Here is an 18159-nt window from a genome sequence, read left to right on the forward strand (position 1 = left end):
TTACAAAACATGTGAAAATCACAACCAGATCACTTCAAAATAAGTATGCAAAGCATAAAAGCTGATTAAAAAACCGAACTGCTCTTCAAAGAAAGCAGATGACTGCCAAGCTGTGAGAATACAAAACTACATCCTTATTTGACTGAATGAAAAGGACAATATTAGGATGATCCCATACAGCACTTATTGCCCTTTAGCAGGTATATTGCTGAATGGGAAGCACAGAAAGAAAACCCCAAATCCGAGATTTGTGAATTAAAGGCTTCAATAGTTAAAATTCTTCTATGTTGCAAAGATAAACTGCCCTTTTAGTAAATTGCAGCCCTTTTTTAGTAAAGGGCTGCAATTTCATAGCATGGTCTACTTTTATTGGCATATCGCTACATATTCATATTGTTGATTCCTGTAAGTAAGGATAAAAATGTCACTGTGTAACAACACCTTTCTGAGGAGGAGGGAGAGCAAAGCAGGTCCTTCAGCAAAATTATTTTACTAGTAAACAATTTGTTTAGTTCATGCTAAATTCAGATTCCCTAAGAGAAATGAAAGGGCTTTGTAATTGACTGCCACCATCTAGTGGAGAAAGTAAAGTTTTCTCTCCTTCACTAGACACTGCATTTGAATATTAGGATTTACCATAGAAACCACCTGTCAGGTGTAAAACTATGTTTTAATGCTTGATCTGCTACTGTATTATTTATATCTTTAGGCTCTTGTAAATAAATAAGTGGTGAATCCACACATTCATTTTTGCAGAATGTAAACAAACCTAAGCACACAGAATCATAGAATCATCTAGATTGGAAAAGACCTTTAAAGATCATCAAGTCCAGCCATTACCCCAGGACTGACAAGACGACCACTGAATATGATCAAGTATAGACCAAATTGTGCTGGTTTAAATGTTTATCTGACTATGTCACTCAACGCATAAGATTATTTACATGTTATATAAGGATCTTCATCCAAAAGAACAGATGCTGAAACAAGCAAAACCCAAAACTCCAAACAGTAAAATAACACCACAGTAGCTTTGTTTGCGTAGAACTGCACAAGCTTCAAGTGTGCACAGCACTGCACAACTTTCTGGTTTATATTTAGGTAAGCTATTTTCAAGTGCACACTTTGAATTCAGTGTTACTTCTATAATGATTTGCCAATGTGACTAGCAGTGTTGTCTGATTTTATGATGGTGTGAGCACATAACACCTATCCTCTGGTTCTGGTACCAACCAACATTTAAAAAAAATCCATCTTGAGTCAAAACCTTCCTGAACTGCCTCCAGGTACTGATATTCCTTGAGTGACTTAGCTCCCCTTGTATGATACAGTAAATTAAGATAAATATATCAAGAACTTCCGATTGATTCATCTAATCAACTTCTTTATTCTGTCATCACAGATGTGAGCCCTTAAGTAAGCAGCAAATGCAGTAACAATCTCTGTGCCAGGTATCTTGTCTTGTTAAGCCACTCTTTGAGTGTCTTATAGCTTCCTCAGTGACTAGAGAGAAAGCAGAGATGAAATCTACTACTAGCACTGTTCTAACATTACTTAAAAATTGTGAATGAAACCTAAACCTGCAAATATTATCCAAAGGTTTTTAAAGGAAAAAGGAGCCCCAGATCCCATCTAAAACTTATGTAGTTAAGACTATTTCTAAATATCGATTCAAATTTGAATTCCTCCAAGTGCTTGCTTAGCTTGTATATACTGTGCAGTCTCTCTGTCTTAGAAAAGGCACCTGGACAAATAGTTCACTACTCTTTCCAGTGTCCTTCTGCCACAACTGTGGATTCTCCCGAAGTCAGGCACACAGACTGAAGTATCAACTATAAACCTAGCTAGTTCCTCCACATTCTGCAGCTCTTCCGACTTCACACAGGCCAAATGGTGCTACATGGGCAAATTTTTCCCTATCATTTGCACACATTTACTTCAGTTTAGAAGACCTCTGTTTCTACCTTGTTTGGAGACAACTGCAGACACCTCTAACTGGGCCAATCCACTCCTGTACCTTACAGAACAGCACTCCAAGGCATCAGAGACAGTCTGAATGCTCTGTTACTACTTAAGGATCACAAAAAGATGCAGCAACTGTTTCAACTCTGCACAGAGTTTATTGAAGCTATTCAAACAAAAAGGCTGACAAAACATAATCCCCAAAACCATGATGGTGACATGTGGTCAGGACACTGGCATTCATAGCCTAGGGCATTTTGTAAAAAATAAATGCCAGTGTTCACAAATCCTGTCCTTCGCTCTCCAATTTCAAGCAAAACCTTAACTACTTCTGCACCCTCCACACCTGCTGCTTCTCTTTGCTCCTACTGTAGGTACAAGCCTGTGTACAGAGAAGTCAATACCCTCCCCAGTTTTTGCTTTGGTTTCTTACACGATTCGTGTGTCCTGTCTTTTGCAGTGCAGCCAACAGCTCTTCCTTGAGAGCTACACAGACCAAGAGGAGATGTTTTCTCATTCAAATGTTACAGCTTTAAAGCCATACCTGAAGGTTTGGATGACAAAGGAGACGGAGGGAATCTTGTTGAGTTTGTGGAGGAGAGCCTAGGCCTTCGTCTTCGGAAAAAGCTTCGTATCAGGCCACACTTGAGAGACTCCACGAGGGTTGTTTTCCCAGCACCTGAGTGTCCAAACAACTTCAGTTTGATCCGGGGCTGTGGATTCTGTGTGTGCCGCAGTTGCTGGATGAAAATTCCCCGGTGAGTATCCTAAAATTCAACATAAGAAATCAGAATGTGTGGCAGGGAACTTGTGCCTCTCAATAAACTCAAAACACAGGGTTTAGATAACACTTTCTTGCAGGCTGGTGTTCATCTGGATCAGTTCCTTTATCTGCTTCACCATGCAAGTGATCAGTTACTGGCAGAAGGGCAGGAACAGGTAGACAAGGTACAGCTGACTGTTTGCTTTCAAAGCGCCACCTTGAGTCTTCATGAAAATCACACGTAACTTCAGGCTTAACATCAGTGAAGGGATCATTCTGACCTCTGATTAAGAGGGCAAAGGAGGAAAAACTAGCCTCTTTCAGTACCCATTCTCCTTACCTGTCAGTCTCAGCAGCATAACTGATATCCATAATATTATATGATATACATATACATGCAGCACTGAAGAATTCTGCAGTGACATCTAGCACCTGAGCAGTCCAAAAACTTGATGTGGGTTACCCCTCTTCTTTACATCAACTTTTTCTGTACTTCTTGTATTTGGGAGAATTCTCCTCTTCCATCTCCCCCCACCCATTTCTCTGTTAATTTTCACTTCAGTCCTTTGCAAGATAGCTATCGCTTTTCCCAGACCACTCTTACCTCTCCTTTCCCCATGCACTTATTCTTCTTTACCTGAAAAGACCTCTCACGGACTATTAATCTTCCATTTTTCTAGTCCTCTACTGCAAGTGTACATCCTCCATACTCACCTCCCTCTGTACTCCCACACCTCCCTACTCAATTAACCTTTCACAGTTTGCCCTCTGCACTCATTGTCTCTTTCATAGCTGCAGTTTCATCCTCTCACACAGGCCTTCCTCGAAGCAAATTACATCCACAGAAGAGCTTTCCACTTTGAGCTCCCCCATTACTCATCTGTATCTTGTCCTTTAGTATGTGAAGGACACTCCTGTTCCTGCCAAAGACAGTCAGGAATGAACAAATTAAATCTGTCTTTTCTCTTTGTCTAGCAAGAGGTAATCAGACATGGATAATCTATTTCCCACACAAAATGAGCTTGGAAACTCAATTTGACAAGGGTATGCACTGCAGGACAGCAACTATCAAGTGTCTTTTGCCATAGAAAGGTGGGCTTTAAGTAAATTGGGAGATAGCAGAAAGGTGAAAAGGCAAAGGAAGTAGCTTCATCTTCCCTTCCTTCATTCCCGTCTTTGGACCTGAGACAGAAACTCTGTTGTTCTGTGTTTGTACTGAGTTTAAGACGTAGGATGAGTCATTAAACAAGCACCTACAGCTCCCCAAAATTATAAATATGCAGCAATTAAGCTGAGAAATTTGACAGATATAGTAGTGCATATAATTTAGTTCCTTCCTCACCAACAGACATTTATTAAGTAAGAAGTTAGTCACAATGCAAATACTGAACCCCTCATGGCTAATACTGAATGCTCTGTAAAAACCACTAGGTAACACTAGTGACAATAGGTTCTTCATATGTGCTATTAGGAACAAAGCCCTCCACAGGCACTGAAAATACAATAGGTGTCAGGCACGCTCCGTACTAGATGATATTGATCATTTTGAATAATACTAGAATATTGTCAGTGGTTTGATGTAATTCATTCATTTCAATTGACTAGATTGACTCTGTTGCAATGACTATGCTGATGAAGTATATAATACATTTTTCCCACATACATATATGTATATATGCAGGCCTTCAATAATTAAGTATACTCTGCTATCAAGAAGAGATTTAACAACTACTAACATCTCTTTCAGAAGAGATTTATCTGACCTTCTCCCATTTGTTCCAGGCCAACTTGTAATAGTTCCATATTTAGACCATGACTAAACCACAGTTTTATTTACCTGCCTGCAGACACCGGCAAGGGTTTGGTGTGGGGATACAACTATGCAAAACAGATCCTGTTACCACAAACGTTTACAAAAGCTACCATTGCAAAGGAAGCCTGAACTTTGTCACTTTCTGACATCTTCACTGATATATTTTACAATTGTAGGAAGTATAATTTTACTTGCAGGACTAAAGGATAAGACTCTACTTCCACCTTGGCAATGCCTGGTATGCACAATCTTCTATGGCTACTCTGAAATGTTGATTTATTTCAGTTTTCCACAGGCCCATCAGCATAATTAAAACAGAATTGTTTTAATTGGTCTAGCTCTTGTCTGTACTCTCCAGGAAAGTGGTCCCTGAACCTTCACATTATGAATGATGCTGCCTGTCCAAAAAAATCAATGGACTATCACGTGTGTCAGACCTACTGCCTTACAACAAGCCCCACTTGCTGGAAAGATCAGCTTTCTGTTCTAGTTGTCAGGGGATTTGGAGATACTGAAATTCCAGAATTAAAAGAAGACATTGAAAACTTATGTAACTCTTCCATATGGTATTAGTTTCCAGAAGAGGCACAACCCCCTCATACTTTATAACCCTGATCTAACTAAAATGGTGATGGGTAGGGGAAATAAGTCCTCTTGTGGGATGTGCTAATTCTCAATAGTTTATTTTCCAGTTTCTTCTAACACCTTAGAAGTTTTGTAGGCAATGTCAGAGACAGGATACGATAGATCAGTGGTGCCTATTAGTTTAGCCATTTTTGTTAGTATGTACATACTAGCTTTAACTGAGGGCATAATTTCAAATTAAAATTAAAAACCAAAACCAAAATCACAAAACCCAAACAAACAAAAAATCCTCCCCCCCAGTGTCCTCCCTCAATGTCTACCCACCCCAAAAAAAGATACACCATTCCAGTAAGGATTTTTTCCAACTGCTTTTTTAGAATGGCTTTGATGAGTATCTTATCACATGATTTTCCATGGTCAAACTTTTCTTGGTATCTTAAAAACATGAAAACCTCAGTCAAAATTCATGCATTCCCAACCTTTTTAAGTCTTGCAAGCAGACTGGCTACATGTTCATGCTGCTCTGCTCTGGCAAGATCTTCTGCTGTTTTCCCATCCTGTCAAAACACAAATTATTAGCAGCAGTTCCTTCCTTTTTTCTGACGATAAAAAAAACTTACATGCAACACAGCTCAGCTGCTCAAGGCAGTAACAGAATTGCTGTCAGATGCAAATGCAACAGGAAGAAGAAAAAAAAACCCAAAACTAAAACCCACACTACGAACAGTATTGATCACACGCCACCAGAATCCCCATTTTTTTAAACTGTCAAAAAAAGATATGGTACAATGCAGAACAGTGGCATTTCTTTCACAAATTGGCATCTGGATACCACTGCAACAAGATACTTTGAATTTAGAACCTGAGAGTGATGCCAGTACTTCCCATCTGAGTTTCTCTTCCCATCAATTAGAGGATGATAGCAATTTCTACAGACTGAACAGACCTAAACGTTTAAATGAATGAGAGTGGCATAACAGTCACTGGAGAATTCCAAAAAGTAAGAACATTGCAAGGGATGTTGTTTAAATTGCATCAGCAAATTTAAAAAAAGCAAAGCTACCTTCAGCATTCTGGTCTTGCCATTTAATTACCCATGTTTCATAGGTCAGCAGTTTAATATTAAATTGGCTGAAAAGAAAATTCTACAACTACATTAATGCTATTGTATTATTTCAAATTTGGTAACAGGTAACTAATTTACAAGCACTTTGCTTCTTTCACTCTCAGATAAAACCATTCAGTTATTAAGAAGTAATACTGGAAAACTAAGATCTCTGTGTTTCTGCTTTTGATTTTACTAGTTTATCATGTGAAACCTGCATTGTCTTAAGTAGTTCCTGAGGTTACTGTAATTATTACAGTATTATAGGAAATAAACATCCCTGACAATTGAGTGTCCAGCTACAGAAGCCATTTTCAGGTTTCCATAAAAGTTATTATGTACTCCAGAGATAATTCAGGCAGAATAGGAACAGAACATTAGCAAGAAACAGATAAAATTGTAGTTGATGGCATGAACTGACTAAATTTGAACCAATACCTTACCCTTAAATTCCTTCCACAGCTGACATGTAATTGCAACTTCAGTAAAAAAACATCTGAACGTATTTTTAAAAATTTATTTTCCTTAACGAAGATGTATCAAAGGAGAAAAATTTCTTTATTTGTGCTGACCCTACTTTCCAAATCCTAGTTAATCCCAACTGTCTGCTGTATAAGAGCAGTCTAGTGGCTGGGCAGCTAGCCTGCCATCAGAACTGCTGCAGTACTTTTAGTGCTTTCCAAGTTTCCAGTCTTGGGCACATACAGCAGAATCCAAAACCTTAAAGTAAAAGGGAAAACCTTGATCCCCTTCCTGAGAATCCCTGTGGGATGCAGCCTCCCCCAAACGAAAGTGTGAATTTTATCTGGATCCCCAAACCTTTGGCCTCCTCTTATATCCAAAGCAGGACTGTTAAAGCCTGGCCCTGCACTCTTCTAGAATGCAGTATGTTCCTGCTGCAACATACAGTTGGAAATGGCTGTCAAACTCCAGCACCAAGCATGTATGCAGTGACAGATCCCTGTATGGGCATTGTCCCTTTGAACCAGAGCAGGTCCCACACCTCTCGATGGTATGTCACAACTGTACTGGCAAGGCTTGGATAACTTCACACCCTTGCCTGCTGTGTCTCATTGCTCCATGGGGGTTTGCTCTGGCTTCAAGCCTGGCTTTGGCTAATCAGCTGTACTCTGATACATCGTTTGTTTAGCTCAGTCACAATTATATGGGCACAAACACAAAGGAAATAATCTGGTGAGTATTTGCCAAGGAGTGTGGGTGCAGTGGCTCATTGGAAAAATGGCAACAAGAATCGTTCAAATTTCTAAAAGTCTAAGCAGATGTGTGCACAGAGCAAGCCTACCAGTAAAAGTGGGATGGCACTGTCATGACCCAGAGATCCCTCACCACCTCTTAACAGGTTCTTGAGCTCAAGACCAGCTGTCTGATACAGCTGTCTAATCTTGCTGCTGTGAAGGAAGAAGACCTGAAAAGCAGACCCATCAGGAGCTTTGCACTACTTTTTGCTCAGGCGTTGCTCTTAGCTTGAAGCTTTTGGCCTTGGTCCTCACCTGAGCAACACCACAACTATATGCCTGCGTGGCCATGTATCCCACTGACTCAGCTCCTAACTTCTGGGTTGGACCTTGAATCTGTCTCTTCTCTATGGACTTGCCTGGTATCACTAGACCCTTGGCTGACCATGGTCACTGAGCCCAGTTCCTGACCTTGACGTAACTTCAGGCCTGCCTCATTGTTATGGATCTGCCTGGCAACCCAGACTCTTGTCTGAAGCTGGTTGCCATCACTGGACCTGCTCTGCTTGTCTTGCTTGGGTACTGTAGGACTCGGCCCTTGTTGTCGAGGACATTGTCCTTACTTGCTATGTCATTTACTCTTGGCTCCTAGCTCACCTCTGCTTATGGAGAAATGCCTTAGCAAGGGCACTGCCTGACGAGCATGAGTTTTGAAGTCATGGTCGTTAGACCACAGAGTAAACAAGACACGCAGAAAGGCCAGTGGAGTAAGTGAAAGCTACCCCAGAGCATTGGCAACAAGTACAACAGAAAGAACTCTAGGTCAAATTCACCCCAAAAAAGCACTTCGAGATGTTTACATTGACAGAGACTAGCAGTTCAGTTCACATGTCTGTTGTACGTATAGAGTCAGATCTAGAAGCCCAATTTATTAAAATAACACACAGAAAAAGCATTTGCTTCCACGACAAAGAAATTAACAGATGTAAGTTCCCTTTTTGTCCAAAACTGTGAACAAGATGAGGCTGTGCACATTCTCTGGGTGTCCACAGCAGGATCAACTGTAGAACACAACAAGAATTAGAAAATACATACCCAAGCAAAATAGGAAATGGGTTTCAGTAAGTTATTTTCCTATTAAAGTTTTCTTGAAAAGTACAGGGTATATATACAGTTGAATAGCAATGTGTAAGCAAAACTGACATCTGAAAAGGGCTTGGCTACAGGGTCGATAAAGCCATATTTCATACCTAGTGGTAGCATTTCATTGCAATTGCTGACTGGTTCTTTTGTTGCAGATCAGACAGCTATGCCTGCAAGAGGTGGTCCCGGGTTTAACTGGCCATGTGCAAGCACCATCATTCAAAGGTTTTAAGTAATCTGACAATTTTAAACTTGGTACAATTTTAGAAACTTCTGTGAGAAGAAGCCAAGAATATGGTGCCAGCTAGCATGTAAGCACGACATAAATTTTCTGGTGACATTCAAACATTGAAAATAATTGTATACTCCAGGAACTTAAGGTTTTTTAAGGTCACTTAACAACATTCATGAAATCTAATTCAAATAAACTAGTCCTTAAATGGACTAAAACTGCTCCTTATTGCAGCCCAGTTACTTAACAGTGCTGAAAATGTTAACTTCTCAGAAACAGCATTCTGAGAGAAGAAAAAGGTAATTAATTCTACTGCGCTGACTCAGAAAGAGCTGTTACTAAGACTTTTCAGAACCGTTTAACATCCACCTGGAAAACTAATGCAAAACTGAAATGCTATTAAAATCACAACACTCACTTCCTCTCCCCCTCTCCTCCTCTTCCTTTCTCTTTGCTACACCACTGCTGGAATAATGGACAGTTATGTATATTCAGTCTGCTTCTGCCACATTTAGTATCAGCACAATTTACTTTGTTATCCCCTTCAAACTATCTAAACTAAAAAAATACTTTTATCTTGGAAGGACAGGGTTCATACTGGGAATTACACCAACACAGCTGTCATTATGACATAAATGAAGTGACACAGGTCAAGAATTCCCCCATCACCCTTCTGTTTTACCTTACCTCTGGAGTATGTAGTAGTGAAAATACAGATACACATTGCGATATAACAAAAAAAACCCCAACCAAACAAAAAACCCAACAATTCTCAGTTCATTGGCATTCTCTTGCCACATGAGATGCACATGTACGAGGGAAAAAAACACAGTGCTAAATATGCGGGGAAACAAGAAAAACAACTGTATTTTCTAGCAAATGGATACAGCAAATAGAACAGATTATTTTTCTCCTTTTTTCCTCTCCATTTTGGCCATCTCAGAAGTAATTTATTAGAGAACTTCTTTGAAAAACATGGACTCAACTAAAATCTAATCACAATATGATTTCAATATACAGAGCAATAGTTATTTCTGAGCAGAATGCATTGGTTAGGGCAAGTAGCTATGCAAACTCATCCAATGCATTTGAAAATAAAATATACTTAGTTTGTTCAGAACACAGGTAGTGGTGTGTATGATGCCCATAATGTATCATGTGCATACGAAGCGTGTGTGATGAATGACACATCATTCCTGCTGTGGATGTGTCAGCTAGGAGGACCCTTCTCATCTTAGTGCGAATGAAAAACACCTTCACTGTTGCTAATTGGCAGCAGTGGTGCTGACTGCTCTGACACAGATTTGTTTTGCAAGGATACTTGCATGTATCACTAGTTCACTCATCCGTGAACCCACACATTTCCCACCATGAAAATAAAACTTGTTCATCTCCTGAAAGCAGAAAAAATGTTTAATATATATACAGTACATTTGTATGGTAACTGTACGTGATGTGAAGTGATTTACACCTTAATGACAGCAGCCCTGTCATTAAGCATATGTTTCTGTGTGCTTACAGAAAACACAATGCTACAAGTAATTATTAAGTCAAGAAATTCTTAGGTCTAAATGAAGTGGCAGCTGTACTGTACCTTGATCAGTTTCAAATTCCACCCCTCTCTAAATCAATTTGTTTCCTACTATCATACATAAGAGAAGCAGTAAGCATAAAAGTATCTCTCAATACTTACAGAAGTTAAAGCTTCTACGTTGGCACCAGTAAGACACAGGAATCGGACAACATCAAGAATGCCATTGTTTGCTGCCAGATGTAAAGGTGTTCTTCCATACTAAAAAGGTGAAAAAAGTGACATTAGTCAAAGAACTTAATTTCAAATTTTATGACTAATAATAAAATTTATTTTATAATTCTACATACTGATACACAGCAAAGGTCTTGCAAAAACTGTAAGAAAAAGTACTTTTGGTTACAGCTTAAGCACAACTGCTTAAAGCTTAATTAAAAAGAAAGGCTAGTGACTACTACAAAAAGGGAAACAATTTTATACCTGAATGCCCCACAACTGTGAGGGAATCCTTTAGAGTTTTTTTGCTATATTTGAGAATGTGGTTTTAATTCCCAGTAAATCTAATTGCATTTTGCATAATTAAATATGAACCAGTTAAGCAACACTAAGTCCTTAACCTTTAAAGCTCTGGATTCTATTTCAATCCAAGTTATTACTTAAGATTACATATCTGCAGTCTTCCCCTTCCACCCAAAGGAATAAGAGGAATGAATGCAAAAAGTCAGGCAGAAGGAATTTGTGCTTTCAGTGAGAGAGGCAAAGTGCTGAAAGTATTGCTTCCCCAATTTTTGCTTTTCTCTGTGATTCTCTCCACTGACAACAGGTCCTCACAACATCTACTTCTGGTCTTTAGTATTCAAAGCTACTGTTATAAATATCACTATCATACATTCTCTGCGTGTAACTCTTATATTACTTCATGTATTTTCATGCTTTCATTACTATTCTCCCTGTTTCAACCTACATTCAGAAACAAACTCACAAAATAACTTCACAAAAGAATGTTTCATATTAAAGCTAACTTTTTGACAACTGGAAACTGAGCAAATGCCCAGCTCCTCAAAACTCTATACCCCAAGGCAAATAGCATCTGGGATTTTATCAGAACTAGTGTCGCCAGCAGAACTAGGGAAGTAATAATCCCCTTGTACTCGGCACAGGTGAGGCTGCACCTCGAATCTTGTGTTCAGTTCTGGGCCCCTCACTACAAGAGAGACATTGAGGTGCTGGGGTGGGTCCAGCGAAGGGCAACAAAGCTGGTGAAGGGTCTGGAGCACAAGTCTGATGAGGAACAGCTGAGGGAACTGGGGGTGTTTCATCTGGAGAAGAGAAGGCTCAGGGGGACCTTATCGCTCTCTACAACTACCTGAAAGGAGGATGGAGACAGGAGGTGGCTGGTCTCTTTTCCAAAGTTACAAGTGACAGGACAAGAGGTAACAGCCTCAGGCTGCCCAGGGGAGGTTTAGATTGGCGATTAGGAAATATTTCTTCACTGAAGAGGTTGTCAATCATTGGAACAGGCTGCGCAGGGCAGTGGTTGAATCACCAACCCTGGGGGTATTTAAAAGGCGTGTAGATGTGGTGCTTAGGGACATGGGTTAGTGGTGGACTTGTCAGTTTTAGGTTTATGATTATATTAAAGGTAATTTCAAACCTAAATGATTCGTAATAAATAAATGTGTATGATGTTTTACTGCACATTGTCTGTGGAAGAAACAAATGCTGTCTTCAATCAGTATCATGTACATGTGGGACCAGGGATAAACAGTCATTATATTAATGCACTCCCATTACAGGGCTCACTGCTGAAGAGGACCAGCAGAAATAAAGATTCTCTATTTGATAAGACCCAAACTCACCCTTTCAAATAAAGAACACTCTAAAAATCACTCTTGTATACACAACTGTTAAAAGAATAACAGGACACAAGCTATAAATATAATCCAGCTCCCACTGAACTCGAAGACTGATTTAATTTTTTCCACAGCATGCTTGCAGCCAGGCCATTGATGCCATTCTCCATTAGGAAAAGAGGTGCTAATCCAGCCTTGTGCTTAACTCACCTTCCCCAAAATGTGTTCTCAGCTGTGGATCTTCATTTAATGGCTTAGTCAGTCAGGTTTAAGCTCAGAGGAAGGACTAGGGAGCTCATTATTTTAAGTTTCACTTGGCAGTTGATTTTAATTATTAAAACCAAAACTGATTGCACTGGACAACCCTCAAACCACAAGCCCCACAGCTTTCTTTAAGTGGCTAATACAGAGAAGGTCAGTGTTTAGGTAATAAATGGAAGTGTTAACTAGCAAAATGTAATTACCAGAACATGTACTTTTCCAGAAACACAAAGAAGCTACAACACCTGAATCAAACAAATTGCAGAAAGCAATGTGAATATTCCTATGAGTAACTTTTAAACTTTGTAGCATATATAAAATTTAAAAAGGGCAGAGAAGGATATTCAGAGCTAAGTATTGTGGCCTAAGCCCCATAGCCTGTCAGCAGAGTCCAATGGCTGACCTTAACCTATTCAAAGTAACCAAAGGAAAATTTCCTGAAACTGCTTACTTCTCTTGAAAATCTCTGGGGGGGGATGCCAGAATGTTAAACCTGTAAAGCATCCCAGTCAGTTATCCCATACGCTGACTGCAGCACTATTACAACAGAAGCAGCAAAAAGGATACTACTGTCTCAAATTTAGGGACAGCTATTAAATGTTCTTTTGGCAAGTGCTTACAACAATTATGCACAGTTCACATTTTTAGCTGGCAGTAACCCAGTGATATGCACTCGAATCAACATTTTTAGCGTTATAACATTTATCAAGGGTGTCTGCAATTGTCATGTGTTTTTGAAACAATAAGCAATAAGAAAATCCCCAAAAAGCACCTTACTCAGACTGGTGACTTCAACTTTTGAAAATAATTTTACACTTAATATTTTATTTCTGAGATTCCTGTACCGTGCCAGTGACAATTTGTTTAATAAACAAATTAAAACTATTCTAAGATAAATGTTTGATTTATTGTAATAAACCAACTCAATGCAGAAAAACATAAACCAGCCCATATGACACTTATAACTAGGAATAAAATCTGCAGCTGAGTTAAATCCTTTGTTAGATGACAGTACAGATCTTTACACGTAATTTGGAAGAATTCAAACCAGATTTTTCATAAAACTGTACATTCAATTCTGTATATAAATTACTGATTTTAAATCACATCAAATCAAGGCCAGCAGCAATGCATATTATCTGTTCTTCAGTGCCTAGATGTAATCTGCACAAAGCAAAGCAATCCAGATAGGGAAGAAAGTTGCCATATACTTCAACATTAGAGTTGAATGGCAAAATACACTGCGGTATTTCAACTGGGCTCGCTTTTCATGTATCTTTAATCATCTACTCAACTGAAACAAACCTAGGCAAATTTGCAAGGTGACTTGTTTAATGCTTTGCACTTGGCCACTTTAAGAGATAAAAACATTTTTCATATCAGAGAACTAGAAAAGGTCATCTAATGCAACAGGTGAGCTATTAAACAAAGGAGTTCAGTATCTGTGTTCCATTTACCTTATTAGAGACATCCAAATTACAATTCGCTTCACAGAGTGCCATCACAATAGGAACATTCCCATCTTTGCAGGCCACATGCAGGGGAGTGTTGCCATGTCTGTCTTGAAAATCTACAAAACATCCTTGACTGATGAGAGTTTTAACTACTTCTATTTGACATCTTCTCACAGCAAGGTGTAAGGCTATATGACCATCCTGAAATGACAAGACAATGTGTAAGTGAGATTTAATAATGCTAAAAATCAAAGCATTTTGCAGAGTCATGATCCTTTCATGTAACTGGGTGTATCTCCTTGCCTCAAGAATCACAATGGCTTTTATTTTGAGAGTGGAGGCAGTGAGATGCATAGTATCTGTCAGAACAAATCAGTATGGGATGAAAGCAAATTTCTATTAAGCCACCAGGCTTTGCAGTGGAATGGATGAAATGCAAATACACATTCTTTACTAACAGCTTCCCTAGGAGGTAGAAGAGTGACCAATTGTAACAACCAGTTGAATATTGTAAACCACTCTAGTGTTTGGTGACAGAAATTAGTGATGCAAAAGTCATGCAATCTGCTTAGTGGTCAGTAACTTTACAGACAGAGCTTTCTCTCCGTGGAACAACTAGAAGAGACAATGTGACCAGAAGCACATTTTAGAAGCAAAAGCATTTTTTTTCTGAACTTGCTTTAGTAACTAACAGGAATAAAAGGACAAGCATACCAAAAGTGCAAGCAATGAAATGCTGAATTTCTTTCTTGGGATTACACCATGAAAGACAAAACCTGATTCTGAATTGAACAGAGTTACATTTTTAAACAGCTGGAGTTCAGCTTATTGGAAATAGGTGTGATTTATCCAACCACTAGGAATCAAAGGCAAACAGTAAATCCATCTTTTTTCTCTTAACAGTTTGTTGCCAATTACAGAACCCAATGTTCCTGCCATTTTTTATAGAGTGTAATTCATAAGGCAGTAATTGATAAGGTGATGATGAATCAGCAAAACCCAACCATGGAAAAATAAATAGAAGGCAACTTTAAAGACTTCTGCAGTCATCAATAGTCTCTGTGTGAACTGCTCAGAAAATCCACATCATGGAAACAATGCTGGCTTGCAGCATTCAAATGATACAATTCAAAGAGATGCCTCTCTGACACCTTTGATCTCTGGATGTAATTCCTGACCAAAAGAAACTCAAACTAACCTTGTCTGTTGCATGAAGATCAGCCCCATGTTCTGCCAAGCATTCCACAATATCATGGTAACCTCTAGCAGATGCTGTCAGAAGCGGAGTCTCCCCCTCTTTGTTTTTAATGTTCACATTGCAACCTGCTTCACAGAGTGCTCTGGCAACAGAGTAGTAGCCATGCCAAGCAGCACAATGCAGTGGGGTTTCTTCCTCCTATTAAAATGGAAAATGAAAACAACAAAACAGAGCTGAACCAAATGCCAGGAGGAGCAATTCCCCAGCTTAACTTAGAAAAACAGAAAGATGAGACAAAAGAAGAAAGTATTGTAGTTTCTAATGCTGACATTCTCAAAGCAAGGGTAATGCCTGCTGATATACCACGTGATTATGGTAATGCACTAGATTTTCACCTGGATTCTGAGAGTCCATACTTCTCACCATAAAACTATCTAATGACAACACCTTGCACGTCAGCAGTCTTAGTTTAGATGGTTCCATGCTCTTGAGCTAACCATCTTGGTTCTCTCGCTTGAAAACATCCTCTTTCATAAACAACTTCTATATCCTGTGTGCTGAGAGACTAATCTAGTGTTTAAAACAGAACACTCACCAAGGAGATGCAAACTCCTGAACTCAGAGAGTACAAACCACCACCATACCTTCGTGATGCTGAGTTTCCCCCTCTTTAAGCTTTTTGAGAGAACCTGTGTTTTATAACAGTAGTTGGTTGGCCTTATTTGTAGAAGAAAGACAGAGTCTCCATGACTTACCTTGTCTTGAAAGTCTGGATTGGATCCAGTGCTACAGAGAAACTGAACCACATCCACATGCCCATACCGAGCTGCGACATGGAGAGAGGTCTCCCCAGACTGCAATTACAGAAGAACATGCCACTGTAATATCATGTGTCACCCTAGATATACACTGCTGTGTACAGCCTGAATGCCTATATACTGCATGGGGTACTCCTCCCTCCCTGTAACCCAGTGGCACAGCTTCAGTCAGCAGAGATCTCCCGCTTACAAGCTCTAGTTGTATGTGTCAGACTTGACAGGTTATTTCCTCAAAGGCCTGACTTTTTCAGAACTTATTATCCTACTTTATTTGTTCCAGGTCACAGCCACAACAGGATTTCTGCGCAATATGAGGAGGTAGCTGCATGGGCAATTGGTGTTGAAACAGACATCCTACTTCTGTTCATTCTCTTTCTATATGCCCCCCCCTCTGCCCTGTATACACAAATGTAAGGGGCTTGCCTAACACTTTGGTATATCCTAGCATATTTTGGTCATTACATGTAACTATTTGCAACCTTCTGTTGAAGTTAGATGAAAAATAAATGGCATTTTTATTAAGAGGGTAACCTCTTTCCTAGCAGTCCTATCAGGAGTCAAACACTAATTTTGCTAATGTGCCTTGCACTAGTTCTCTCAACAAAGCAAAGAGTGTTTCACAAGTCAAAGTGCCTCTGTACTGCAGCTTTGGTTAGTATAAAAACACCACTATGGTATAAGATTTTAACAGCAACTAGTTTCTAGGGCAAATGTTGCTAAAGTAACACTGTCGGAGACAAGGTAAGTGCTCATCAGCTATAAATTGTTAGGCTTCATTATATTCAACTTAATAACAGTCAAATTTACTTGTCAGACAAAAGTGATTTTCAATCAAGAGGAATAAAAAACAGAATCACGATTTTACCCTATGTTCCAATGAGAAATCTAGTCTTCAAGTGAAAATTAAGTTAAGTTTGTACTTCCCCACCTACCCACCATGTACTCACCACATTTAAGATGCATGCTTGGTTAACATTTGTCAGGAAAACAATCAGTACATCCAGCTACTTTAAAGCTGTGTTATCACAGCCCTATATGTCAGCTTATAAAACCACACTAAAAAAACCAGTCATAAGGTTGGAATTATGGCACAGCTGAAAATCATTCTGAAAGACCTTTCTCTTTGTTAAGATCAAGTTATAAGAAAAAAAGCTCTCTGCATGAAAAAGAATTCTTTGCTTACCTTATCCTTAACATCCAAAGGACATTTATTATCGTCAAGAAATTTCAGTGTTTCTACATGACCATGTCGAGAAGCCCAATAGATCGCATTGGATCCAGCCTGTCATAAATATTTGATTACAGATCTTACTGATCAATTTAGAATCCTAATTCTAGATTATCAGCTGAGGTATACATGCACTTTGCTGTACACAGATACACTGAACAGATATTAAAGCTTATATGAACATATTTACTTAATACAAAAAAAATTCAAATTGGATCAACAACCCCACATACCAACAATGCCAACAAAAACCCCTCTATGCAAAGGACAACTAACAGGACCACTAACTGCAAGGATAATCCTCTTCCTCTTTTTAAGGGAGCTTTTTGGAAAGAACAGTCATGAGATAAAAACCTTTCTGTTTCTTGCTTTTATTATCTACTAGACAGAGAAGCAGACAGTGCTTCAAGTTTGTTTTAAATGAATCCCAGATTGTTACAAAACATTTTGGTAAAAAGTTTGCTGCAAAGTTCACCCTCCATCACGTGCCAGTTTTAGTTGCAATATCCTCCATCACTAAAATGTGCATTCATCATTCCATGTTAAATAAAATTCACCATCGTGTTTTAGGGCAATCACTAATTTGAACTAATTGAGGCACTTTTGTAAGCATGAACTGTATTTTAAGATTAGTATCATTCAAATTACTTCAGCTAATAAAGTGATCAAAATCAGACAATATCCACTAGAAACAAATGACATTATTAAAGATTTGCTTTTATCTTTTTGCTGTAGAAGACAGTAAATGGGCCCTACAACCCACATTTTTTAATTTCCAGTACAACTTGGTCAGAACTGCCTGTCCTCTCCTAACTCTACCAAAAAACTTACATAGAACGGTGACAAAGAAAAACCCTGACCTTATCTTGAACATCAATACGGGATCCGTGCTTTAAAAGCAACCGAAGCATCTGAATGTTTCCACAGCCAGCAGCAATCAGTAGCGGAGGTGTTCCATGCTAACAATGAAATACAAGTGAGAACAATATATTCAATTCTTGAAGGCTTAAAAAAAGA

The 18159-nt window shown here is 39.0% G+C and overlaps 1 protein-coding gene across 5 annotated transcripts in view; it reads right to left on the reverse strand.

The window, feature by feature from the left end:
* The window catches only part of DAPK1 (death associated protein kinase 1), a 92372-nt gene that overhangs the window by 10648 nt on the left and 63565 nt on the right, over positions 1 to 18159 (reverse strand). For all 5 annotated transcript variants that reach the window (XM_030471220.1, XM_030471223.1, XM_030471222.1 and 2 more), the window contains 8 exons: positions 18003 to 18101; positions 17098 to 17196; positions 15852 to 15950; positions 15097 to 15294; positions 13902 to 14099; positions 10493 to 10591; positions 5603 to 5680; positions 2507 to 2729 (listed from right to left, as the gene is read on the reverse strand). In XM_030471220.1, coding sequence (XP_030327080.1) covers positions 2507 to 2729; positions 5603 to 5680; positions 10493 to 10591; positions 13902 to 14099; positions 15097 to 15294; positions 15852 to 15950; positions 17098 to 17196; positions 18003 to 18101 — 1093 coding nt within the window. The remainder of the gene's footprint in view (positions 1 to 2506; positions 2730 to 5602; positions 5681 to 10492; positions 10592 to 13901; positions 14100 to 15096; positions 15295 to 15851; positions 15951 to 17097; positions 17197 to 18002; positions 18102 to 18159) is intronic.

The sequence above is a fragment of the Strigops habroptila genome, chromosome Z (assembly GCF_004027225.2).
Source record: "Strigops habroptila isolate Jane chromosome Z, bStrHab1.2.pri, whole genome shotgun sequence".
NCBI classification, from domain to species: domain Eukaryota; kingdom Metazoa; phylum Chordata; class Aves; order Psittaciformes; family Psittacidae; genus Strigops; species Strigops habroptila.